Source organism: Pocillopora damicornis, chromosome 11 (assembly GCF_964200805.1).
Source record: "Pocillopora damicornis chromosome 11, jaPocDami1.2, whole genome shotgun sequence".
NCBI lineage: Eukaryota > Metazoa > Cnidaria > Anthozoa > Scleractinia > Pocilloporidae > Pocillopora > Pocillopora damicornis.
Genome location: NC_142680.1, coordinates 17,932,536 through 17,958,319, shown reverse-complemented (window position 1 = coordinate 17,958,319; position 25,784 = coordinate 17,932,536). Strand labels below are relative to the sequence as shown.

At 37.9% G+C, this 25,784-nt stretch overlaps 4 protein-coding genes across 6 annotated transcripts; 2 read left to right on the top strand and 2 right to left on the bottom strand.

The window, feature by feature from the left end:
- The first annotated feature begins 644 nt into the window (after nucleotides 1-644).
- LOC113668958 (uncharacterized) lies at nucleotides 645-5,845 on the top strand. Of its 2 annotated transcripts, XM_089186576.1 has the most exons (7): nucleotides 645-917; nucleotides 3,023-3,140; nucleotides 3,465-3,550; nucleotides 4,361-4,459; nucleotides 4,556-4,600; nucleotides 4,976-5,086; nucleotides 5,641-5,845. In XM_089186576.1, the coding sequence occupies exons 1-7, from the start codon at nucleotides 840-842 to the stop codon at nucleotides 5,689-5,691; spliced, it is 588 nt and encodes a 195-aa protein (XP_089042702.1). In that variant the 5' UTR covers nucleotides 645-839; the 3' UTR covers nucleotides 5,692-5,845. The 2 variants fall into 2 exon arrangements, with proteins under 2 accessions (XP_089042702.1, XP_089042703.1); XM_089186577.1 differs by lacking the exon at nucleotides 4,361-4,459 and having other exon boundaries at nucleotides 649-917.
- A 2,695-nt stretch (nucleotides 5,846-8,540) lies between these two features.
- Nucleotides 8,541-12,662, top strand: LOC113668927 (uncharacterized). Of its 2 annotated transcripts, XM_027184906.2 has the most exons (7): nucleotides 8,544-8,771; nucleotides 9,293-9,410; nucleotides 10,083-10,168; nucleotides 10,597-10,695; nucleotides 10,784-10,828; nucleotides 10,966-11,158; nucleotides 11,910-12,662. In XM_027184906.2, the coding sequence occupies exons 1-7, from the start codon at nucleotides 8,694-8,696 to the stop codon at nucleotides 11,999-12,001; spliced, it is 711 nt and encodes a 236-aa protein (XP_027040707.2). In that variant the 5' UTR covers nucleotides 8,544-8,693; the 3' UTR covers nucleotides 12,002-12,662. The 2 variants fall into 2 exon arrangements, with proteins under 2 accessions (XP_027040708.2, XP_027040707.2); XM_027184907.2 differs by lacking the exon at nucleotides 10,597-10,695 and having other exon boundaries at nucleotides 8,541-8,771.
- Nucleotides 12,663-14,259: 1,597 nt separating this feature from the next.
- LOC149037926 (uncharacterized) lies at nucleotides 14,260-19,092 on the bottom strand. Its single transcript, XM_089186421.1, has 4 exons — nucleotides 18,109-19,092; nucleotides 15,931-17,426; nucleotides 15,163-15,345; nucleotides 14,260-14,310 (listed from the first exon to the last, which is right to left on the bottom strand). Exons 2-4 carry the CDS (start codon nucleotides 16,981-16,983, stop codon nucleotides 14,260-14,262), a joined length of 1,287 nt encoding a protein of 428 aa, XP_089042547.1. The 5' UTR covers nucleotides 16,984-17,426; nucleotides 18,109-19,092.
- A 2,794-nt stretch (nucleotides 19,093-21,886) lies between these two features.
- On the bottom strand, nucleotides 21,887-23,682 carry LOC113668925 (melanocyte-stimulating hormone receptor-like). The gene has a single exon (XM_027184904.2). The coding sequence runs from the start codon at nucleotides 23,501-23,503 to the stop codon at nucleotides 22,556-22,558; it is 948 nt and encodes a 315-aa protein (XP_027040705.2). The 5' UTR covers nucleotides 23,504-23,682; the 3' UTR covers nucleotides 21,887-22,555.
- Between the last annotated feature and the right edge of the window lie 2,102 nt (nucleotides 23,683-25,784).

Here is a 25,784-nt window from a genome sequence, read left to right as displayed (position 1 = left end):
AGAAAAGTTAATCGGTAGATTGTACGACATATTTCATGGTTGCTTAAACAAAAACTTACGTTTTCCTCGTATCACAATGACCTTAGTCCATGTCGGATAAAACAGTGGCGAAAAAAAGGTTTTTCTAGACGACGAAATAACCTCTCGCTATCCATTTCTTTCTGACGACTTGCAATGTTTGCCCTGTGCCAGTCCTGTCTGTGCAACTTTTTCGAGTCTTGAGAGGTTTGCAAAGGCTTTCAAAAGTTGTTCAGCAATTAACATTACAATCTAGAAACCTCTCTAAAAGAATTAAATTAAGAAGATTAACACGGTTTCTAAATCTGAGTAATTACATAAGAAATAGAACGTCCCAGAATGTTCTTATACAAGAAGGCCATGACTGAATGAGTTCGGGTTTTAGACTGTTGTACAGAATGTTCCAGGACTTACACAATTTTTGGTAACACCAGGCTAAACTGGTGTGTGAGAAAAGGAATTTTTTTTTTTTTATAATAGAAAAATTCAGGCTTCGCTTTCTTTTTTGTCATTCAAAACAATGGCTTGTATTGCGGAACGAACTGATGATGATCGCAATTTTCTTTTTTAACTTTCTCTTTCGCCAGACGCTATTTGATACAAAGCGCTTTGTCGAACTTCGATTAGCATATCAATGAAGAGGACATTAACTTTGCATACACGCGTGAAGTAAAATAACTTAATTATGGAATGAAATCAACAGTAACATTGAACAGGGAAAAATTTCGAAAGTAAAAAGTTTAAAAGCATCCAGCAGCTAAGCTTGCATCAGTTCAATTGAGTTTGACGTTCAGAAAAGTAACCTCGCGTAATCATCTTTGATGGCAGTTTTGGTGAAAACTTGTTGCTGTGGCTGCAGTCTCCGTGCAGGTGTTATGATTGTCGGATTCTTGGGTCTGGTAAGTTGCAGCAGTTATTAATCGTATAACCACCTAAAATATCCTTCTGCTTTTCATACCTTAGTAATGGTAGTTCCGTACAAATCGCGAACTTTAAGTTCTGGGAAAAGTATACTTAGAGCAAAGATTAACCACGTGGAATATCGTCAACGTCAACGCAGAGACATATGCGCTTTCTGAAATTTCAGGACGACTGAGCAACTGACATTGCAAACTTCATACTTTCATTCGGTCAAAAACGGGCATTGTAGAAGAAATTGTTTCACGGTAAAATTAGATGTTGCAGCTGCAACTGCTACTTTGAAATAAAGAAATGATCCTCTCTGGTGACCTGCTGATAAAGAAATCGCAGACCGAGAAAAGAAGCCGGAAAAACTTCAGGCTCCAACAGCATTCGAAAGTGTACCTCTCAAATACTAGTCATTCACTGCCATCAACTAAGCTACGAAACTTCATGAGTGAAGCGAGGGAAATTCTATTGGGTTCTTATTGGATGACTTTCGGAATTTTTGAAGCCAACTCGCTGCACCCCGCACTCATAGCTCGAGAATTCAAAACGTTCCTCTATCACAGAATGATTTACAAACGCAGTTTTACTAGTTACAATTTTTTTTTTCAAAATATCTCAAGAAAAGAAACCGGAAAAAATGAAATCACGCACGATTCGAAAGCAACACTTTCAGTTCACCTCAAACTGCACAGTGAAATAACATGTTATAGAAACGTATTCATAGAGAATTACACATGGGCGCGCTTAGATATGGAATCTCTTTTATCGAGTTTAACTCCATAGCTTAATAGTGATCGCACAGAATGAGTGAGATGTTACCGACTTTGTTCCTAGCGACAGAAGAAATCTTTCAGGCACACAGCCAAAAGTGGCCTGTGGCAAATATTCCAGTTGTCGATTTTCGTTCTCAGCCGCGAGAAATACTGTTACCAAAGCTACTCTTCGTATTTTTGTTTTCTTTCTCCTCTAGAAAGTTTGAACGTCGCTTTCGGTAAGCGGTGCGAATTATTCATTGTTTTAGCAGTCATAATCTTAGAAAAAGTCTGAAAAACAAGCACGGATTGAGAATGGTGAAGGCTTTGCTACTCATTCATCAACCTGGCCGAGTGGCGCGAAAGGCGAGTGCAGTGTAAGCGGCTGATTGGCGATATAAGACGCACGTGAAAAAATATCGTATTCTTTCAGAAGCTTTTGGTGTTCACTTACCTATTTTTTTTTGTCACACACCACGTGACAAACGTGTGATAAAAAATTACACGTCATGAAAAAGAAATTTAGCCAAGAGTTGGCAAACAGCACGTCCTATCGTGACTAAAATGATAGTTATTCAATGAACGATGTGTAGGGGCATATTTCAAGTGAACATTACCAGTTTATCTCTCAATCGCTTAAGAAAAGTCTATGTGACTGATGGAAATAGTTAAATATGTCATTTTATCTTGTTATTTTCGGTTTCCTTGTGCCTAAGGGAGCTGGGATCACAAACAATCATCTGGAACATTCTTTGCGATACACACATTGCCGGTCTTTGATCATCCTTATCACTTAAGACATATAATATTAAGAAAATCTGTCTAAAATTTTCAATTTGTATACGACTCATGTGAGTGGGAAAAAAAGGAAAGAAAACATAAGGAATATCGATTGAATTGAAGAATATTGATTGCAAAACCTGAGCGCCGAAGCAAGCACGTCTTTAAAGCAAGCGTAGCAAGTACAGTGACCCTGATGTCAATTATTGATATTCCGCAATAAAGACAATTCTACGTTCTTATAGTCACGGTAGTGATATCGTATATTAAGCATTCATGACATTTTCAGTTCTAGATTTTTCCCTTTTATTCAAGGAAGGGGGGGGGAGGGGGAGAGGGAAGGCGGCAGGGGAGAGATATTGAGAGTTCGAATTGATCGGCGCACAAATATCTGCCGTCCAACTGTGTAACATAGCCTCTTCCTTCCTCATCACAAATGACTCAAGTTAGTTTGAAATTCAAACCTTCGCATGTTTTTCTGATGAATTCAAAAGAGAGCAATCTATATTTGCGGTGGTATATAAAAATCTGATCTGTAGTTGCGTTTCTTTTTTATATTTCAGATTGGATCAGCTTATTCAATTTATCAACACAGTCAGTCCATCAAAGTTGACAAGTATGTAGAGGGGAACGCTGACGAAATCAGCCAAGATTTACCTTTCAGCAAAAAGCATCTCCTGGGTATTACAGTTTACTTCTGTCTTGTTCCAAAGAAACCTGTTAGAAAGAACACGTGGTTAGCTAGGACGAAAATATTTTCATTTGTGAGATTATACGTGGAATAGCGTAGGTTTTTTTAGTGACTCTGACATATATTTTACTTTGGTTCCTGATCGTGTGTAAAAATGAAAGTTCCACCAATAATTTTTTAAAAATGTTTAAACCTTTTTTCTGCAAAACGAACCGTCCTAGCCAGACAAGGTTCTCTCTAATTTTCTGATTATTTTTTAATTGATTAATAGATTGATGTACTTTTTTTTTTTTAATGATCATCTCTAAATATAGCGATTGTCATATTGACTTATGTTTCCCTGGTATTCGGAGTCATCTCACTGTTGGTGAACCTGTTGCTTCTGGGATCCTGTAGCTCAGTAAGTCCAACGCACTAATTCTAAGCACGTAACTTAAAAAGAATTTGAGAAGATTAAAGATTATGGTAAAATTTGTCTGAGTGGTACACAATAATTCTTATTTTGGAAATTTAAAACTAGCGGGTAGATTATGCGATGAAAACGGCTTTTCTAAGTCAAAATTTCATTAATTAAGGTTTTGCTTCGCTGAATAGTTTTTGTAAGTTTGTTTGTTTGTTTTTTCTCTCATTTTTATGCATTACGTGAACGATAGTCTCTATTTGGCCGAAAATATGCACGGATACTCGTCAGTAAACATGATCTCTTCCGTGAGGGAAACTGTGAGCCTCGAGGGATAGATAATTCCAAGGACAAATGTACGAGTATATTTTGGCGCTGAACGGAGGATGTTGTGTTTACTATCATCAAAATATGTTTTGCAACTTTCAACGCACGGGAAAATGTAACAATACGTAAACACTCTTTCGTGTTGAATTCAATCATGAATAAACGCCTTCATAGTCCTTGATGTACGGTTTGAAAAATGGGGAGTATTACGATCCTATGATGCGTTTAGACTAATCACGCGCCAGAAAAGCTTTGATAGTTGTGTATTCGAATGATTATCTCACATTAATTCAATACTAAAAAAAAAAAAAAAAAAGAGAAAAATGTTTATATGACCGCAAAACACAAATCGTGAAATTTGCGGTTTTCGCTTCAAATCACCGATTTTTCTTTTTGACTCGACCCAGACAGTTGCAGCTCGGAGCGTTGGCTTTTTATCTAATTATTTGTTAGTTTATTGACCATCGTTCTTTGTCGTCGCAGAGTGACAAGCGTTTGGCGTTTCCTTGGCTCGGGTGGAGCATATTCAAGCTCTTTTTCAGTTTTGGAGTGTTTATATTTTACATTGACATCTGGGATGGGGTAAATAAAAACAACTTTTTCTTTCCTTTTTATTAATTAATAGTAGAGAGTTTTTCAACGAATTTAACCTGAATTCTTTTTCCTTCTATGTTACAGTTTGCCGACGTTTTCATTGTTTACATCATTGAATGGTTGCTGTTGGTATGTTCAGAGCAATTTTTGTTTCAGGGTGGAAGGAGATTCGAGATTGCATTGATTTTGTCTTACTTCGCGCTTTGATTTGAGAAAACTCACGCCACTAACCAATCAGATGCAAAATTAAAACCAATCACGACTTGGTCGCCTGCGTTTTCCCGCGCTTTAGTCACTCTAGTTGTTTTTTACTTTGAATTCTCGCTGCCTCTTCAAGGCATTTTTCTTTTTTTTGATTTGCTGTCGTGACTACTTTATTTTGGTTTCATCACACTTAGTCGAAAAGCGGTATATTCTCCGACTCGATCAACTGTATACTCCTAACTTGATGGTGGCCTGGGTCTGACCTCTTTGCTTCCTTTCCTTTTTTTTTTCTTTTCTAAGATCTACTTCATCATAGTGGTGTATTCGTATATCGAAGCCCTTCGTCAAGATCCTTCGGGAACGAGTGCAGGATTTTCTCCTCCTCTGACAGGCGGTAACCAAACCCAGAGGGTAATTACATTTTCACTGTTGTAATGCTACATGACTTGGAAGTCAAATTCGCCATGAATATTTCTGTTTTACCGTGCAAAAATACACTACAATGGCAGATCTAGTAGACTAGCTTGTTATTTAAGAGCAAAGGTGGTCGAACTTCGACGCGAACGATTGAGATTTTTTTTTCAGCAATTAACGATCCAATTCAATCAATCAAAAACTTTATTCTCGTCCATTTATTCTATTTGCGAATGAAATTAAGTAAACCAATGACCATTTTGTAACCTGTGAGAAAGCAACAAAGCCTACTAGAGTTGGAGCCTTCCGGCAAGGCGAGAACGCAAGAGGTTTATTAGAGTGCTGCTCGAGAACCTCTCTTGCGCAAGCGCACTCACATCGTTCGCCGGCTCAAAAAGGCGCGGTCCTTGCCTCTCGTGTGTCACACTACCAATTAGGGCATGCTCGAAAGTTGATCACATAGTAAAACTATATATATATATATATCTACATATGTAAAGTGAGCCCAGTTTTAATGATTTATTGAAGTAGTTTTGTTCATCATTTAACAGGCTGGAATGGAATGCCCTCCATACGTAGAACTCCAGAGCGACTCTGTGTAAACTCAGCAGAATATTGTAAAAGTGAAATGGCTGATACGTTTTGCATCATGGTAAAACGATTAACTTTTGTTAGGAGCCCTAGAATTAACTGCTTTTTGGTAAAATTGTTAACTTTTGTATGCTTCATAGAATAAAGCCTTAGAAAAACACAGAATTTTACGAGGAGTGAAACGGAAAAAAATCTGGGCTACCACCTTCCTCCCGTAGCTCCAACTCCGCCCACCTAATGCTTCACCACCGAATCCTCAGCCATCCGATAAATGTTTGTTTGTTTTATGCGTTGTAGTTTTTCTCTTTCTTTTTATCGCATGTTATTATTTTTAAAATTAGTTCCCTATTTAAGTTCCTTTTATATCCAGGCAAAAGATCTGTCTGCTTCAAAGAAGTAAGAGTGTGTGTCGCCGAGACTGTGCGCGCGCTCATTGAGACTTGGCGACCTGGCATTATTGATACAGAGGGGGGTTGGGGTGTGTGGAAGGATCTCGGTTGTGACGCTACAAATTCAACCGGTCCCCATATTGGGCTCTGTATTGTTTTTATGATCCTCCCTAAATGGCAGTTAAGACACTCTCTCTAAAAGCAGTCCAGTGCGTTTCGGGTCGAAAAATCGATTTCTTTCAAACTTTGCTCAGGGATCTACATTAGTCTCACAGTAATCGAATCCACCATGGTTTTTGCAAATATAGCAAAATACATATTTTTTTTCTGAGTGAAAATCGCTTCAGCGCTTAAACGCTAGTTTTTAACAACACCGACTATCAAAAATGGCACAAGTTGCCGAGCTCGTCTTTTCACAAAATTCTAGTTCGAGGGTTTTGTTTTGATTTGCATATTTAGATCAGCCCTTTATGAGGACAAAACACGTAATTTTTTTTAACAGTTTTTTTTTACCGCAATTTTTTTTGTTTGACACTTACAACCCCATGACCGGAAATGTGCAAAAACCAACGTGGATTCGATTACTTTTAGACTAAGGTAGATTCCTAAGGTAGATTTCAAAGTTTGAAAGAAATCGATTTTTCATAAGATAACAAGCAGTTCCTACGAGTATTATGCCGTTGCAGCAATAAATAAAGCTTTTCCTTCCTTCTGTTTCTATCCTGATGTTAAATAAAGGCTATCAGAAGCTCAAATATCATTGTAAAACTTCAATTTCTGTAACGACATGTTTACTTTTTCCGCCCAGAGTTGAATTGCTGAAAAATCAACTTTCAGGTATGTTTCTTTCCCAACGGCCCTTCTTTCAATCTTTCCTAACTTTTTTTTTTAGTACCAATCAGCATCTAGAGTTAATTTACTTAGTTTAGTGAGGTGAGCAGGTCATTATTTTTAGCGCTTCGGCATTTGTTTCGTCGCCCGCGGGAAAGTGCGAGTGACGCTAGCTCGGCTTCGTCGGTGGGCAAGGGAAACATTGACGTACTAGAGATTAACACAGTGCTCTGAAGTTCGAAACCATAGTCCAATTTTTCTACGGCGTTCCTCTTTATCAATACACTTCATATTTTGAAATCAATAATGATCCTTGCCTTCTGATTCTCCCTTTGCAGTGCGATATATTCCTAATGGGAATGTTTTTATTTGGGGGGTTCAAATTGCATCTTCCTTGGGTTCCATTTTTTTAAACCGGCCGCAAGAAAAAAAGGAAATATTGCAACTGTACAAACATCTTGGAAATTGTGCAACTTTAAAATTGATGTAATTAACTAAAAATGCTGCTCTGAAATTACGTTGCTGAGTACGTGAGATTTCGAATCCAACTCTTGCTGCGCGCTGGTTCGAATTTAAACTTACACATATTCTTTCCGACCAAGTTACACTCCACTCATTCCATCATTATAATTTATTACATATTTTTTTTTATCACCGTTGATCCTTGCAATCTGATTAGCTCCAGGCAATGCGATTGTGTCACGAATCCCTCTTTTTCTTGTTTTAGTTGATAACCAATCACACTGAGTCTTCATAGGTTTCCAAATTGTTGATCAATTGTTGATCAACAATTTCATAAGCTTTCATAATTTATGGACAGGCTTAACTGGTGAATAAAAGCTGGTTATTTTTCCGAAGGAAATAAATGACTATGAGTCAAGGCCAACCTTTTGTTGCGTCGTTTAAAACAATGGCTTGTATTAAGGAATGAACTGAATTAGCTCGAACTATTCTGTTTCATCCACTAGACGTCATTTGATGAAACGTGCTGAGACTACCTGAAACTCAATGAAGAGGTGGAATTTTACTTTTCATACCTACGTAAAGTAAAATAACTTAATGAATTAAAGCAATAGCAATATTAGACACGAAAGAAAAAAAAAAACTTTTGTCGCGTTTTAAACTTTACTATGATGTCGTGCGCATGAAAATTTGTCATTATGATGGTCTTCACCACCACTACTAAAATTTAGTTTTACCTGGTCATACGATTGAAAGAAACAACGCAAATATCTTTCCAGAGGCTGTCTTTCACAGTATAGATACGAAAAAAAAAAAAGGGCTACGTTCACTCGCTCTTGTAAATCGGTTCCCGGCGGAGACAAAATATTTTTTCCTCTTTTTATTCAAATTTATTTGCAGTTACGCGTGATGTGTTATGTACTAAAATTTACTTATTTCGACTACGCATTTTATACAAAATACTTTTTTTAACTACAAAAATAAAATTTAACCGCTTGTGAAATGAAGTTCGTAGAAAATCATTTGGAAAGCTTCTACAGAAAATTTTGCATAGCTTGAATAAAGCGATGGTGACATAATCTTGGCTGGTTTTTTACTCACCTTGATTTATGGAAATTACTTAACGCTCGTGATTTTATAACCCTTTTATTCGTATGTTTTGACAACGGAAATTTGTCAACATTGGTAGTGAGCCACCATGATGCTAGGAAAATTACTAAGAGGAATTTTTAAAAACGGATCTGCTCAATTGTGTAAGGCTTTAAAGCATCAACATCAACATCTGACCTCAGTCGAGTTTGACATTTAGAAGAGTAACCACGACTTGTACAATGGCAGTTTTGGTGAAAACTTGTTGCTGCGGGTGCAGTCTACGAACAGGTGCTATTATTCTCGGAATCTTCGGCCTAGTAAGTTTTAACAAAGATTAATTACATAAAACTCTGAAGTATCCCTCTGCTTTCATACCTTTTTGAAGAAACTGCTAGCTTTTAGTTCCGCAGAAAATAACTAAAGTGGAGATTAACTGCGCGAAAGTTCGTTCCATCTCTTAAAAAATTTCTGTAGGTTTTAGTGCATAGTTTCTGTCTGTTCAAAAACGATCCAGGTGTTGCTAACCGTACAAATTATATTTTCAGTGCCAAGGCATTTGCGTATTCTGGCATTTCAGAACGAGCAATTGTAACCTTCTTAACGTTTACTAAGTCAAAAAATAATAATTCAAGCAGTTTGGTTTGCTGAGACTGTGTTCTGTGGTTTTTTAATTCTTTTCTTTCCTGTTTTTAAATTACATGTTGCATTTGCAAGTCTTACATGTAAGTGAACAAAAGATCCTCGGGAGTGTCTGAGCGAAGAAGAATTAGTTTTATATGTCAAGTAGTTCAATTTATTTTAAACCTGATTCCTAATTCCTTCCGTATCTATATTACAGATTGTATCAGCATATTCAATTTATCAACAAAGTCATAACATTAAAGTTTACAAGCTTCTGGAAAAAAACGTCGATGAATTCAGCCAAAATTCGCCTTCCAGCAAAAAGCTTTTTCTAGGTATTACATCTTACTTTTGTCTTGTTTCGTAAATATGCTAGGAAGAACACATGTTTAGGATGAAATTGTCTGCTGTTGAAAGATTATCCAATGTGTAATATACATTTTACCATTGCGATCTTGCTGCGATCTTCTTTGAAATTAGCACCGTAAAAGTGACGTTCAACCCGCGTTTTATGGAAATGTTCAGCATACTTTATGGGAGATGTACCTTCCCGGCCTTGCTTTTGTCTCATCAAATCTTTCAAAAAGCTCAATTGAGCTTGCAGGAGAGCAAGTCTGACAGGTTTGAGAATAGTCTCAGTTTGGCACTCCTGATTAAATTCGTGCCATGCACGGCTAAGAAAGGTTGAGGGGTTTTTGAGTTATTTCCCAACGCTAAAGACTTTTTTACCCACGGTGGATTCGAAGGAAATAAAAAGTTCCCTAAAGTAGAGAATGACTTTGGATGTTCGTTTGTTAAAATAATCCATTGACAATGATTCCGGAGACAAAACATTTGATTTGACGAAGGGACTGTACTACTAAGTGCTATCCTGCACGAACCAATACAACAGGGTGAATGTATTTGTATCCACAAGCAGCCATTGAATATCCTCTATCTTCCATCTTCCATGCATTGATTGATTGATTGATTGATTGATTTTTCTTGTCTAACGCTCATCTCTTTAGTGATCATCACACTGGGTTACGTTAACCTCGCATTCAAAGTGATCTCACTGTTGGTGAACCTGTTACTTCTGGGATCAAGTTGCTCAGTAAGTCCAACATTACAATTGTCCTGTAACAAGAACACAAATTAAGTATATAACTGAAAATTATTAGAGAAGATTTGAGATTGTGACAAAACTTTGTCTTAGTGGGTCATAATAATTCATCTTTTAGAAATGTGAAAACTAGCTGTAAGATTTTGCGACGGAGCTAGCTTTTCGACGCCAGCCAGAATTAACATTGGTTTTGTTTCATTTAACTGTTCCTGTTTTCTTTGATTTTTTTTTCATTGATTAGGCATTACTTATCAATAGTTCAGTCTGGCCTAGTTAATATCAGTTACGGTGTTATCATCTTCATAATTCGGGGCTCGGGGAATAATTGTTAATTGGTATCTACCACACAATTACAAAAAAAAAAAAAGTTTATGTTTTTCAAAGTGCCGAAAAATAGTTGTTGTTCTTTTCCGTCGCAGGGTGACGCGCGCTTGGCATTTCCTTGGCTTGGGTGGAGTATGTTCGAGCTCTTCTTCAATTTTGGATTTATCGCATTTTTTATTATCGTCATCAGAGGGGTAAATTGAAACAAAAATTTGTATTGAGTGTCAGACGAAAATTTTCGACGGACTTATTACTGAACACGATTTATGATTTATGCCATAGTTTGCATTCTTCTTGCTTCTCTACGGCATTGAATGGCTGCTGTCGGTAAGTTTTGTTGCACTCCTAGAGCAATTTTCAATTGAGTATTGCTAGTAATTCGAGATTGCATAGCTGTTGATTAGCTTTGTTCCATGATCGGTTCAGAAAAACCACGCCATCCTATTATTCATTTCCTCCTCAAGATCTACTTCATCGTGGTGGTCTATTCGTACATCGAAGACCTTGGTCGAGATCCAATTCCACCTGGAAACATTGAACAGGCGGAACCACCCCTTGGAATGTCCACTGCTCAATTTCCATTAAATGTAATTTATCCATCGGGAACAAGTTCCACTTTTTCTTCCTCCTTTGACAGGCGGCAACCAAAGTCAAGTGGTAATTACATTTCCGTTGTTTCAATGCTCCGTAAACTGCGAAACCAAATTCGCCAAATTTTACTAGGTAAAAAATAGCTCTGATAGCATCTGCTAACGAACCAGCATTTCATCTGGGGGAAATAGTGGTCGCTTTTCTTCAGCTATAATGTTGTGACCCTCGAGAAGTGCCTCAAAATTTTTTTGACTATGTATTATGACCTCTGTCAGTATTCTGATTTTGTAACAGTAAAAAAACTGAAAGCTTATCTCAGCTCTATGCCTTAAGACGGCGTTTCTATCTAGTCGAATCCATGCAAGCAGAGGGTACCAATTTAGAATTTTTTAATCCCTGGCCAAGTATTCCCTTCTCTGCAAAGTATTTGTGGTCTCTGGGGTTCACAGGTTCAAATGATTACTCTGCTGGTCAGTTTATTGGATTTCCTCGCTCATTAGTGCTCAGTCACAATCTCGCGAGATTTGAGCTGGCGAGCGATGCGAACGTGCGAGAGGTCTAAGAAGGCATCAAACCTATGAAGGCATCAATTGCCAATTACCTGCGCAAAAGTACCAAGAAAACACATGAAATAGCCGCTGTCACGCAAAATATGCGAAACGTTCACAGAGATTTGCAAAAGGCATTCAAATAGGCAAAAGGAAAATCAAGATTTTTAACTATTTCTTACTTTTTTACTTTCCATTTATACCAGAATATGATAAAAAGAGCCAAAGTGTATCAATTTATTGAAGTCCAATTTTCCATCATACCGCAGGTTGGAAATCGACCCACCCTGGGTTTGGAGGGGGGTCAGCAGATGCCGGTGGGAGCTCAGGAGGTTGTGGAGGTGGTGGAGGTGGTGACTGACTCTCATGAAGGACCAACTAATTCGTATTAAGGAAAAACTTTTTTTTTTTCGTATGACAGATTCGGATTTAGGGGACGGTCATTGTCTATCGCCTCTGAGTGTGTGCGTGGGTGCGTGGGTGCGTGTGTGCATGGGTGCGTGGGTGCGGGGGCGCGTGGCTGTGTGTGAGAGGACGGTGGGTAAAGGAGGTACTGAAGGATTTTGGTCGTGTCACAATGAAATTTACCTGACTCCCTCCTCTACGGCTCAGTATTGTTCTAATGATCCCTCATTGGTAGTCAGTTCCGTGTAGTTGCCCCGTTACACTCTATTGGGACGACATTACCCCCCCTCCCATCCGTTGCCCCTGAAAACCATTTGGCCGCGCCAAAAATCCTCCCAACTACACCCCCACCCCGGCTACAAATAATGGCGGGAATTTAGTAGTATAATAGGAATTCTACTGAGGATTTTAATCGCTCATACTAGAATTCAAGTTAATGTGAAGTGATTCGAAGAACTAGTTTCAGAGTTGAGGCTTAAAAAAATAATGCAGGCGTATATTTTAAATGTAAAATGGCCGATATTTTTTTAAATAAACAAAACTGTATTGGAAACAAAACAAAATAACATGTAAACATTGGTTTACGACAGTCAATAAAAAATAATAAAGTAACAAAATGCGTTTTATAACCATTTGACGTAGTTCATTAAAAAAGATAAAAATAAGAAAAAGCATGCATCAAAGTAAAGGCCTGTCAGTTGCCACATATATTTAATAAGATTTGCCACCATTTCAATACGGTACTGTTCGAATAACTTGCTGATGAATGGTTGATATGGTTTAGGTTAATTAACTGTTGTGAATAATAAAATCGATCAAAAATGGAGTATTTCAAAGTATATCGAGGAACAATTTTGATTAATAATATGAAAACGATACCGGCCATTCACATCAAAATAAAAATATATTCAAGATGCGTTTTTTTTTTTTTTTGGTTGCCACTTTTTGACGTGAAAGTTTAAGCCGGCTGAAATTCCGACAAAAAATAGTAGTTGTAGCACAAGGAAATGTTACTTTACAATGTTGTGGTTCAGTACCTCAACTTTAACGCAATAGAATGGTACTAGCCAGTTGCAATTGAAAAGTTTTCCTCTGAATTCTCAGTGTATTTTTGATTCTCTCTTCCTATTTATTTTCTTACGGGCGAATGATCGATATAAAAAAGACATCTTCATAGAGAAAAAACAAAATTGAATAACCTCCCCCGCTAATATTGAAGCTTTTAAGAGGCGATCTCTGTAAGAGCGGTCCAGGGCATTTCGCATCGGAATAAAGTTTTCCCTCAAACTTTGCCCAATAATCTACCTTTGGTAGCGAGTAAATAAAACCACATTAGTTTCTGGAAATACGTTAAAATAAAATTTTAAGAGCTCTCAATAGTCAAAGCTGCAAAAGGCCCTTTTTTGACCGCTTGCGACATCGAAAATTTCGAAAGTTAAAAAGCCCGGTCCTCGTATCACACCGCATGCAGCAAAAGATCTTTTGTATTCTTAGACTGTGTGATATGTAAGGTGTATAAAAAGCATTTCAATTTTTATATTCGTTTATTCAGAGGTTCGTCATGATTTATTTAATAACACACGTTGGACAGCTTTCTGAAATTGGTCAAATGTATTCTTTCTTTCTTGGTTGATATTGCTCAAGTCCAGACCAGACCATTGAAAACTCCGCTTGATTTCTTCTAATAAGTTGTTTGGCATAAGAAAAATATAAAAACATCTTGCACTTATTAGTTTTCTTCGCCGTGGTGACTTCAAACTTTTAGCGATTTTGCTAGCGTGACAGCCGATTATGCAAATTAGTTCATTGAGCAAACTCCGACCGTTCTATATAAGTAGCTCGATAAATCTTAGATTTTGGCCATTTAAAGTTGAAAATATAGTAGGAGAGAGCTTTTAGACCACACTGATTGATACTCTAAACATTTTAAGAGGCCAAAATTTGACAAACTTTTCTATCTCGTGACGAAAGACGTCAACAACAACGTATCGAATATCATAATTTGATTAGCGCTCAGTCAACCTTTTAATGGCAATCTTTTTTTAAAAAAATTGGCTTCTGTTATTTCATATTTGAGTTCTGACAGCCTATGTTATTCAACCTCTATGAACATTCCAGAACCAAACAGCAGGATTTTATTTAGTGTAACCGGCGATAACAGCGCACACTAAAATACACCGTGACCAGTGACTCTCACGTACTTCCATCGTGTAATTATCCTGAATTACTTCTCACGTTGAAATAAAGCAGCAATTGCTCGGATATCTAGCAGACAGGAACAAATATTATGTTGTCGTCACACCTGTCTGCATAACAGTCTCGGTTCATAACTTTGGAGGATTCTTGTAAAAAAGAATATCGCATTCGCCTAACGAGTGGACGTCATAACTCGATTGCATAGCAACTGCACTCCGAAATCATTTCCTCCATTTTTGCAAGAAGTGCTGCCTTTGTATCTCGCATTTTGAATGAGAGATGAAAATGTTTGCACATGTCTCTTAGTATCTTGACTTTCAGGCTAGGCAACCTTCCCTCTCTTGCCAACGAGCACACATCATAGATATCAAACATGATTGGATGTTTCAGTCCTATCTCATCCATTATTGTGTTCCTCGCCTCTCTCAAACACTCTTCGTCTACATCAGACGCGGATGCCTCTACCAAGTCGTCGTCTTCGTCGTCTACGTCTGTGGCATCATCCGATTCTTGTTGTATTTTAGATCTCTCTTTAAGGCACAATCTCGAGAAGAAACCCTGAATCTGTATGCTAGATAACCACTCTGCTCTATCGAACATTCTCTCTCCATCTTTAGTGCAGGCAGTTCGCATATCCTTTGCAACTTGCTCTGGGTCTTGTTTTCTGCCAGTGTCTCGTCCAATATTAAATTTCTGTGTCAAGTACTGCCTGACATTTTGCGAAAACCGTACACTTGCACTTCTCTTATGAAGAGCCCATCCCATGGGAAGCTGTGAAGCATTTGTCAAGGGTTCTGTGGCCATTGCCACCAGTTCAGTCGAAATTTCATTCCCTAATGACAATGACTGAAAGTGATGAACCCACTCCCTCTTCACTTTGTCATAAAGAATTTCAGTCATGCTCGCAGGCACAGGACTCACATGATGAACTAGCAAGTTCATATTAAGGTCAAGGTCGGCCTGGGTCTTAAAATCTTCATCGCAACCAGGCTCAGAGCATTGATAGGTACTACCGTCGTTGCCATCATTGCTTTCTCCTGCTGATGCAATTCGTCGAGCAGTAATGGGGAAGAATGGAATCTCCTCCACGAGATCCGTCTTTTGCTGTGGACAAATTACAATTTTATTCCATGGAATAAACTTTCCAGGCCCAACATTAAACGCTCTCCAAACGCGCAGGCCCTCATGTGAAAACTCAAAGTTGTGTAAGCTGTTGAAATTGGCAATCTTGTTAATTTCTAGGGTTGAGTTCTGTTCTTGGACTATGCACACTGACGCCGTCGTTCCCTTGACCGGTCTCTCTTTCAATGTGTTATACATGTCTGCGGCAGAAACAACATCATGGCCTTCGTTGCAGTATCTCCTGATTGACGCTTTTAACAGACACAAAATCCTGTCACACATATCTTTTCCAGCCTGCGGCTCAAAATGATCGTACCTCATGAGTTCGATTCCCTGGTGATGTCCGAGCTCTCGTAGGGATGATACCAGCTTATTGCTGTGATAGCAACCTGCTTCATCTGATCTTAGAAAGGCCTTTTTTATTCCTGGATTTTGTAACTTTATGGTGACAAAGAGATTTTCAAGGACTGACAGCACTGAAAACCAGTCTTGTTTACAGCTGTTAAAAAGGTGTACGTAGCAAGTTACTTCTTGGCTTTCCTCCTGTCTTACAACAACGCTACTCACATGCCAATTGATTCCCCTCTTAGCAAACCATTCTGCTTGCTTTTCCCGAAACTTCATTGCTGTGAACTTCATTGCCCAGTCAACTACTATAAATGCTTCATCTCCCTTCAAAGAGTCAAGAATTTGACGCTTGCACTGATTCTGATTCTCTTCTCTCAGGATATGCCCTTTCCATCCAAAGATCTTAGCGGCAGCATTTTTTGCTTCATAAAGATGGTCTTCCGCTTGAACCTTACCCAATTGCATTGTGTACTCAGAAATAACACCACTTACTTCTTCAAGAACACTTTTCAGCTTCTCACAATCCTCACAATTTACGTTGTGGCTATGACTGCATACTTTCTGAAAGTCAGTGTCACCAGCATCGCTCAGTGCAAAGACCTTACAGTGATCGGCACATTTGCTATCGTCCTCTTTGCAGTGATTACGGTATGTAGTCTTCAAATACAACTTGCTCTCCTGAAGCCTCTTCCGAACTTCTTTACACCAATCCTTTTCCGCTCCCACGCGTTCCAGTTCGTCTATAATTTGGAGAAAATCCTTAAAACCATCCGCTCCCTCAGCTGCAGTATTGTCTAGACCCCGCAACGATTTCCTCTGTATGGCCCCTTGAACTTCTAGTACTCTCCACATCGTGGATTTACTTATCGGTTGAAATTCAGTTTGTTTGCAATGGTCCATGTATTGATTAATGATGGTGCATTTGGCCACTGTGCGCACCACGTTAGGTATGACAAACTCTTCACCGTTCTCAAGTTTTATGGTGCGAGTACCGTAGGCTACGTCTTGATAGTAATATGGCCTAATAGTGAACTCTAAGAAGTGGTCTAGCTGACGCTGTTGTATACGGATTCTATGACGCGGGATTTTTTCAATGGGCACTCCAGGCCCCTCACTCTTCGCCTGTGCTCTTGCCTTCTTTATTTGTCTATCGGAGAGGTTTTCAAATGGTTGATGTAAGCGTTTAAGCTCGTTGGCTGAGAATCCATCAGCATAAATACTCAGTATTTGAGTCTTAAGTGATTTTGTGGGAGCATTCTGATAGGCGACCATAAGGGTTTGAAGGCCAACATCAATAGCTGTCTTGCACTTCTGTTCATGGTCTACGACTGCTTAGAATAACGCTTTACCATCTCTTGGAGCTATGACATCGCACACCAGCTGGTACGCTTCCCCGGCTTTTTGCACAAATTCAGATTTTTCAGTAAAGGAGCATTTTTTCCCAACAATCTACTTGGGATTCCAAATGTGTAATCCTGGGTTTTTGTACAGCATCGGCGAGGCTATCAAAGCATGCATTGGAAACTTGAATTGGATCTTGGACATTTCATCTCGTTGGTCTGAAATCCTGTATTTCTATGCTTTCGTCAAGCGCCAACACGGCTGAAGGAGTCCACATTTCGTCATTGGTGCTGTGGGATAGCCTGGAAGAACTTGGTGTAATAGGTGAGCTCATGGCTAGTTTGAACTTCTCTAGAGCGACATCTTTGCTTGGCCTTCGATTAAAGATATCAAGTTTTAGATGAATTTGTACACATAAACTAGGTAACATGCTTTCAAAGTCAACTGGGCGCGAGTGATTAAACCTAGCACGCACGAGCGAGAAGTTACGCGAGAGAAAGACATGGCGTCTGTTCTCTCAGATGCTTACTACAGGCTTTTCGCCGAGAGCCTTGTACGCAGGCTAACTGCTTTAGCACTAGGCACATCTCTTTTGTAGTTTACAAAATATCTACAAAAACTGAATCGATACAAACAGATGTACCTTTCTGTGTGTCTTGCAATTAACGTAACCAAAAGGCAATTACCTCGAGATCCCTGATATAGGCAAAACTCCAGTAAGCTATGATTAATTACTAAAGTTATTTGTTATTTTATTGGAAAAGGGCTATGTATCTCAGCTTATGTACACAACTGCATGCATCAATATCAAACGCTTTTTATTCGCACAAACTCTTTTACATCACATAAGCGCAGGAGTCACTGTCTTCTTTCTCTGTGGATTCCAAAGAGACCCATGGCATTTCCTTCACAGAAGCATTGTGCTTGTTGCAGCAGTTAATACAAATAACTGGACGTAGGAAAAAGTGGATTAATATACGAAAGAGCGATTGGGGAGAAAACGGGAGAGATTGGTTGAAATCAGCCACTTCAGTATCTTAAATCACTTGTTCCTACCTGAACCTACTTGAACGAGAACGCCATACATCTTAGAAATGGCCTTTGAAATTTCCAAATTGACAGAATACCGGCTCTTTGCCCCCTTGGAATCGCTACCAGGGTGTGTCGGATACTGGCACGCTGATCTTTGGCGCCAGAACTTCCCATAGGTGTGCCTATGCTTTGCACAGACCAACATTCCTTCCGTGACACTCTATTTTGACAAATGGATTAAGAAGAGATGACTCTCTACTGAGTCAGTATACTGAAGTAAATTAAACAACCCGGAAACTCCTCGTGAGTCTCCGCACGAAGTTTCTATGGAATGCGACAGAAAACAAGACATCTTACTGCGAATGCTGCTTCAAGAATTTAGTGTTATTAATCAAAAGCAAATCAGTGCCGAAAGAAGCAATTGAATTACAGCTAACAGGATTACGCACTTTACAACATAGATATGGCTAATTGTTGGAAAAATTAGGTGACACGTAACGAAATAATTTATTTCCTTTAAAAACGCGGAGTCCTTTTCTACAAGAAAGTTCTAAAGTTGTGAATAGAAACTCTCATAAAGTCAGGTGTGCAGACAAAATTTTCTCTTATTCCTGCCGACTAGAATTCTGAGCCAAAAGACGATGTTATCACTGCTTTATCTAGATGGGAGAAGTAATTCAGGATAATTACACAATTGAATTACGTGACAGAGTCACTGGTCACGGTATATTTTAGTGTGCGCTGTTATCGCTAGTTGCACTAAATAAAATCCTGTAGTTTGGTTCCGAAATGTTCACACAGGTTTAAATAGCGTAAGCTGTCAGAACTCAAATATGAAATAACAAATTGCCATTAAAAGGTTGACTGAGCGCTAATCAAATTATGATATTCGATACGTTGTTGTTGACGTCTTTCGTCACGAGATAGAAAAATTCGTCAAATTTTGGCCTTTTAAAATCTTTAGAGTATCAATCAGTGTGGTCTAAAAGCTCTGTCCTACTATATTTTCAACTTAAAATGGCCAAAATCTAAGATTTATCGAGCTACTTATGTAAAACGGTCGGAGTTTGCTCAATGAACTAATTTGCATAATCGGCTGTCATGCTAGCAAAATCGCTAAAAGTTTGAAGTCACCACGGCGAAGAAAACGCCTGTATGAGGCGATTGAAATCACTGAGCATGATGTTAGAACTATACCACTGAGCCAACGGGTTAATCCAGTATCTGAAATGGAAAATGATCCAGCGATAATGGATAGAATCCAAAAGAAAGCTGTAATGATATAGGTGCTCTTCAAAGTTACGATTTTTTTGTATTTCAGCCCCAACAACGGGACGAGAAGTCTGTCCACGCTTATGGTCATCACGCCATCAAAGAAACTCCACATAATGCATTTCTTGATATGTAGATTCCATCCCTTGCGTATCGACAAAGACTCCAATGTTCGTGAAACAAGGACATCTAATAAGCAGCAGCGAGAGGCTGAGTAATAAGACCAACCAACAAATCGGTTGTTGTCAGACAACGATACAAGAGTTTGGACGGTGAATGAAGGGAATATTCCTCGTTGAGGGCAACAAGGATTAGAAAATTCCCAAGAAATGCTGCCAGTGATGGAGAGGAAAATGTTAATTTCTGAAGATAAACTGACTGTTATTGTAACCCAACTATCAAGGAGGGGGAACATAGCAATACTTAATATGTTTCCGTCTGTGTTCCACCCTCTGTTGAGTTTGTCGTTGTAATCATGGTGCAGCTCTTAAAACGGTTTTCCTACAGCTAATGTTTTTTGGAACTGCTGGCAACACGGGATAATACTTCTTCACAGCAGCCAACTGCTTAATAATTAGTTAAATCTTATAATTCTTTATTTTATCAACAATAAAAAGCTTCTTTAATGCATCCTACTCGTTTTATACATATATACCTTTCTTGAAATTTGGAGAATGCCTTGCATAAATCAACCCCATAAAAGATGTTCGACTGGCTGATAAATTTCATTCAAGAACACTTTTTAAATAAGAACTTTAAAAATTCAAGGATGATTACACCGGGTAGTTATTATTCTTTCAAAAAAACAAAAACAAAAAACAAAAATAAACAGGAATTGGCCCGGAACGGCAAGCCTAAATTGATTTTGAGGATGTTTGTCGATCCGCAAAATTACATTCTCGCTGAAAAATCGCGTTGAACAAAATATTGCGAACGTTTGTAATCTTCAGCCAAATGAGATACTACAAAAGTGATTCAATTGCAAGTATCCAAAGCACATTCTTTGTTTTCGAACTTACTCGAAACATCTATCTACTATTCGTCCACCAGTTGTTTACTTCCTCTTTGTAAAACTAAAAAGAAGATGGAAGTAGGAAGTAATAAAAATACAAATTATCTATTTCCTTCCTTTCTTCCTATCTGTCCTTTCGATTCAGCAGAACATCCGCCCTCAAGCTGATGTTTCGCCCATCAAACTGATGAAACTGTTATTCATTTAGAGACGCACTTCACCTTTTGCCTGAAAAGCGCAAATTTTCTCCGTCTGCAAAAATAAATCTTCCGCAAAACGTTCATACCACTCGAAAAACAGTCTTGAAATAATTTCAAAACAGTTATAATTCCGAGCGCATTTAACTGACAACTGAAAAATCAATCTATGGCCGTAGATGTCGAGAAATTTTTAAAAATAAAGTTTCGTTTCGTTATTTAAAAACAAACCCCAATTATTTTCTCTTCTTGTCGTATCTGATCAGAATTTATAAAAGGAACCATAACAGGTGAAAAATTATTACTTAACTTAACCATCACACCCCTAGAAAGCCATTTTGGTATTTATCCATTCTTCCGTTCTCCTTAATATCTCTCAGTCTCATTCGAACGGCAGCTGATTGTGATCTTAAATTCTTTTCTAACTTGTTTTGGTTTTTTTAAATTGAAATTTACTCGATCATGAACGCTGTGAAGCTAAAATTGATCGATATATGGTTATGAAATGCCAAAATGGTCGACCACTTTGATTCATTAAAGTAAAATACTAGATAGCGGATATGCCTATCAAAATGTCAAAGTATTGGAATATTCAAGAAACTTTTACTTTCATTTTTTGAAATTTGCATTTTTCTGTTTTTGAGTCACTCAGAAAAAAATTGTTTTGGGCTTTTGACTGATTGGCAATTAAGGAACATTTATTGCAGTACAATTATTTAGAATGAAACTTAATTCGAAATTTAAATGAAATTTTTTTGACTTAAGGTCTCGCTTCTTTCGCAAATATATAATAAAACGAGTTAATATCCTATAATTAAAATTCTGTTTTTCTCTTTCTCCTGCAATATAATGCGGTGTGTACCGACCATTCGCTTCGAATTTTTCTTTTAATATTTTCAGTATTTGTCAATTCTATCTTATTTTTTGCCCTTCAAAGTTTCTCTCAAACAAACGATCTATCCTGAAAAGAAAGCCATCTTAGAAACCGCGGCGGTCAATTTCCCGCGTTTTTAAGACTGCACAAACAATCAAACCCTTATTTTAGTCTCCCCGTTGTACTCTGTCAGCGACGACTGACCCTCTTCCCTCAGTTCAGTATTGGAAACCATATGATTCTCCAAAATATTCGTCAGATTCTACTAGATTCTCCTAGTTCTTAGAACAAATTTTAGAATTTCACGCATCTGGAATCGGAAAGACATTTGTTTCCACAAAGCATGAATGATCTCCAATTGCATAACAAAAACTCCCATCGCAATCTTTGCATATTATACGGAAATACCTCTGAGATAGAACTCACAACCGTTAAAACCTCCAAATATATGAAATTATACAAAATTATTAGGTAGATTTAGATTCCTAGCGATTTCAAACAATATCTCATTGATGTCTTGTTATTAAAAAATAATCTACAGGCTGTTTTCTCTTCCTTTCGCTTCTGACAAGAACCTGAATTAACTGCAACAGGTAATAAATATAAAGTAACTAAACTAACAAACCGTCCATTTAATTTTTATCTTAATTTACTTTCCTAACTTCTACAATATCTCTCATTCTCTATTTACCTCTTCTCTCTCAAGGCTGAGACATATTTCATATAAAAGAGCTCATTTCGTTCAATTCTTATCAATCGTGCGCTTAGAATCAAGAGTAGTTTAGTTCACAATACTGAGCGCGTAGTTATTATATGGTTCACTAGATCAATTTTAAAAACATGGAATGAACAGAATACAGCCTTAGCATTTGGCATGAAAACAAGCAGCGGGTTCGAAGAGGTTCTGCCATACAGTATATCGGAGGAAAGTCAAACAGATAGCACCTCACGGCATCTAGGTGATATTAATTATGCCTTTCAATTTTTCTTTTTACCGACGAGGTTACATTACTAAACCATGGTACTGTATTTTTATCTGATATTCATCAGCATAAATAGGCAAACACTAGAGCATCTAAAACACAATAGATGCTGACCGACTCCGAGAAAATATATCTAAGTCCATGGAAAGCAAAGTGCTTGTCGGATTGTCTGCTTTACTACTCGTCTCACTTCTCTGATTTTCCAGCAATAAAGAAACGGGTTCAAAGTGGAATTAAAATACACTAAAATTGTTGCAGTTGCATTTATAGCCACTGCATGAGAATAATAAATTTCTCTGTGAGTGATCACAAGAAGTACTATAAATCTTGGTACATAACAAACAGCTAATGCTATCTGCACCCACAGTGCAGCGTTTACTGCCTTCTTGTATCTTGCCATCTTCAGCGCATTTGGTTGGCTCTGCTGTTGTCGAACATTATCATGTATTTGAGCCTGATGTTTTCTAAGAGTGCGAAATATGTTTGTGTACGAGGCGATTGAAATCACTGAGCATGAAGGTATAACTATAATACTATACAAACGGGTTATTCGAAAATGTGAAATGGAAATTGATCCAGCGGCGACGGATAAAGTCCAAAAAGTAGCTGTAATGATATACATACGCTTTAAAGTTACTATTTGTCTGTATCTTATTCCCAACAACAGAGCGAGAAGTCTGTCCACGCTTATGGCCGTTAACGTCGACAAAGACACTGAACATAATACATAGCTTGACATGTAGGCTGCGTCCCTTGCGTATCGACAAAGACTCCAGTGTTCGCAAACCACGGACATCCAATAAGTAGCAGCGAGAGGCTGAGTAACAAGACCAACCAACAAATCAGTTGTTGCCAGACAACGATACAAGAGTTTTGACGGTGGATAAAGGGAAGATTCCTGTTTTAGGGCAACAAGGATTAGAAAATTTCCAAGAAGTGCTGCGATGGAGAGGAAAATGTTAACTGCTGAGAAAGAAATCAATTGTTGTTGTAACCCAACTACCAAAGATGGGGAGCATCGCAATACTTCATATGCTTTCGTCTGTGTTCCACTTTCTGTTGAGTTTGTCGTCGCAATCATTGTGCAGCTCTTAAAACGGTTTACCTCCTTTTGCTGTGGTTATTTGGAACTGCTGACAACACGGGATAATACTTCTTCACAGCAACCAGCTGGCCAAGAAACAGTTAAATCTTATAATTCTCTATATCATCAACACTAAAGGCTTCCTAAATGCTTCCTATTCCTTTTAAATTGGTTGAACGAACTGTGCGTCGAGACTATTACATATTTATACATATACACCGTCTTGAAATTTGGAGGGTATGCCTTCCATCAATTAACCCCATGAAAGGTGTCCATCTGGTTGACAAATTTCATTCAAGAACGCATTTTAAATAAGAGCTGAAGAAAATTTTTTAAGGATGGCTACATCGGTTAGTTTATTATTCTTACAAAAATCTCTCTGTAGATAAAAAAGAAAAAAATAGGAATTGGCTAGGAACGTATATCTTAATTGATTTTGAGGATATTTGTCGATCCGTAAAATTACATTCCCGCTGAAAAATCGCGTTCAATAAAACATTGCAAAAGTTTGTCATCTTCAGCCAAATGAGAAACTACAAAGGGGAATCAATGGCAAGTATCCAGAGCACATTCTTTGTTTTCGGACTTACTCGAAACATCTATCGATTACTCGCCTACCAGCTGTTTACTTTCTCTTTGTAAAACTAATAAATAGGGAAGTAATAAAAAAATTTAAATTGTTTATTTCCTTTCTTCATTCCTTTCTGTCCTTTCAATAGAACATCAGCCCTCAGGCTGATGTCAGTCATTTAGAGACGGATTTAATTTTTTGCCTAAAAAGCACCAATTGTCTCAATCCGCAAAAATAAATCTCCCGCAAAATGTTCATGCCACACGAAAAATAGTCTTGAAATACATCGAAAACAGTTATAATTCCAAACACATTTAATTGACGACTAAAAAATTAATCTGTGGCTGTAGATGTCAAGAAATTTGAAATTGAAATTAACGTTTCGTTTCGTCATTTGAAAACATCCCCCAGTTATTTTCTCTTCTTGTCGCATCTGATCAGAATTTATAAAAGGAAACACAACAGGTGAAAACTGTAACTTAACTAAACCATCACACCCTTAGAAAGCCATTTCAACATTTATTCATCATTCCATCCTCCTTAATTTCTCTTAGTCTCATTCGAACGGCAGCAGATTTTGATCTTAAACTCTTTTCTTCGCTTCTTAAATTTAAAGTACTCGATAGTTATCACTGAGAAGCCAAAATTGGTTACGAATTGCCAAAATGGATCGACAAGTTTGATTCATTAAAGCGGACATGCCTATTAAAATGTCAAAATATTGGAATATTCAAGAGATTACGACTTTCTTTCTTTCGAAACATGTATTTTCTGTTTTTGAGTCACTCAGAAGATAATTTTTTGGGCTTTTGAGTAAACGGCAATTTAGGATCATTTATTGCAGTCACAATTATTTGGAATAAAACTTTAATTGGAAATTTAAACTAAAATGTTTTGACTTAAGGTCTCGCTTCTTTTACAAACATATAGTAACACAAGAAAATATCCTGTCAGTTCCGTATCTCTCTTTTTCTCCGCAATACAGTGACTATCGGCCATTCGCTTCGAATTTTCCTTTTAGAATGTTCAATATGTGTCAATTCTATTTTATTTTTTCTCGCCCTTCAAAGTTTCTTTCGGACAAACGATCTTTCCTCAAAAGAATCGCGACGATTTAAGACATTTGAGACAGTTGTTCCCGCAAATGATCTCCAATTGCATAATCAAAATTCCCACTGCGAACTTCAAGGAAATACCTCTGAGATAAAAGTCAAAACCGTTATAATCTTCCAACATATAGAATTATTTTAATTTATTCAGTGGACTTAGATTCCTAACAAGCAGCGAGTTCGTAGAGGCCCTGCTCCACAGTATATCGGTAGAAAGTCAGACAGATAGCACCTCTCCGAACCTGGGCGACCTTTAGACGAGAAAAACGTTTTCAGTCGGTCGCAATCCTAACCCAAATAGGTTTTTGAGTGACCTGTTTCTCCCGGTGAAGTCAAATTTAGAGATATATTTCTTTAAGATTTCACTTCGGTATTCTCTGTTCTTTAAGCGTATTTTGAAACACTGTGTATTTCTATTAAACGCACAGCATGAGGAGTCTTTTTATAGGAGGCATTGTGTTTCTCCTCTCACGAAATATTTTCCTTTTGCTTGACACGGATGAAAATTCACGTATTCGAAGGTCTTCGTCTCTTTGTAATGCGTTTGGATGTCAAGGGTGGATTCCCCTTTAAAAGTGTCGCTTTTGTACACGTTTGT

Bases quoted from the DNA above. Each gene is read 5' to 3' on its own strand.
- LOC113668958 (XM_089186576.1), top strand. From the start codon at position 840: ATGGCAGTTTTGGTGAAAACTTGTTGCTGTGGCTGCAGTCTCCGTGCA. The intron at 918-3,022 runs GTAAGTTGCAGC...TTTATATTTCAG, and splicing joins TTGTCGGATTCTTGGGTCTG to ATTGGATCAGCTTATTCAAT. The intron at 3,551-4,360 runs GTAAGTCCAACG...TTGTCGTCGCAG, and splicing joins TTCTGGGATCCTGTAGCTCA to AGTGACAAGCGTTTGGCGTT.
- LOC113668927 (XM_027184906.2), top strand. From the start codon at position 8,694: ATGGCAGTTTTGGTGAAAACTTGTTGCTGCGGGTGCAGTCTACGAACA. The intron at 10,169-10,596 runs GTAAGTCCAACA...TTTCCGTCGCAG, and splicing joins TTCTGGGATCAAGTTGCTCA to GGTGACGCGCGCTTGGCATT. The intron at 10,829-10,965 runs GTAAGTTTTGTT...TTCCTCCTCAAG, and splicing joins GCATTGAATGGCTGCTGTCG to ATCTACTTCATCGTGGTGGT.
- LOC149037926 (XM_089186421.1), bottom strand. From the start codon at position 16,983: ATGGTCGCCTATCAGAATGCTCCCACAAAATCACTTAAGACTCAAATA. The intron at 15,346-15,930 runs GTGAGTAGCGTT...ATTTGTCCACAG, and splicing joins AGAGGGGAATCAATTGGCAT to CAAAAGACGGATCTCGTGGA. The intron at 14,311-15,162 runs GTGAGTCCTGTG...CCTGTCTGCTAG, and splicing joins TGAACTTGCTAGTTCATCAT to ATATCCGAGCAATTGCTGCT.
- LOC113668925 (XM_027184904.2), bottom strand. From the start codon at position 23,503: ATGATTGCGACGACAAACTCAACAGAAAGTGGAACACAGACGAAAGCA.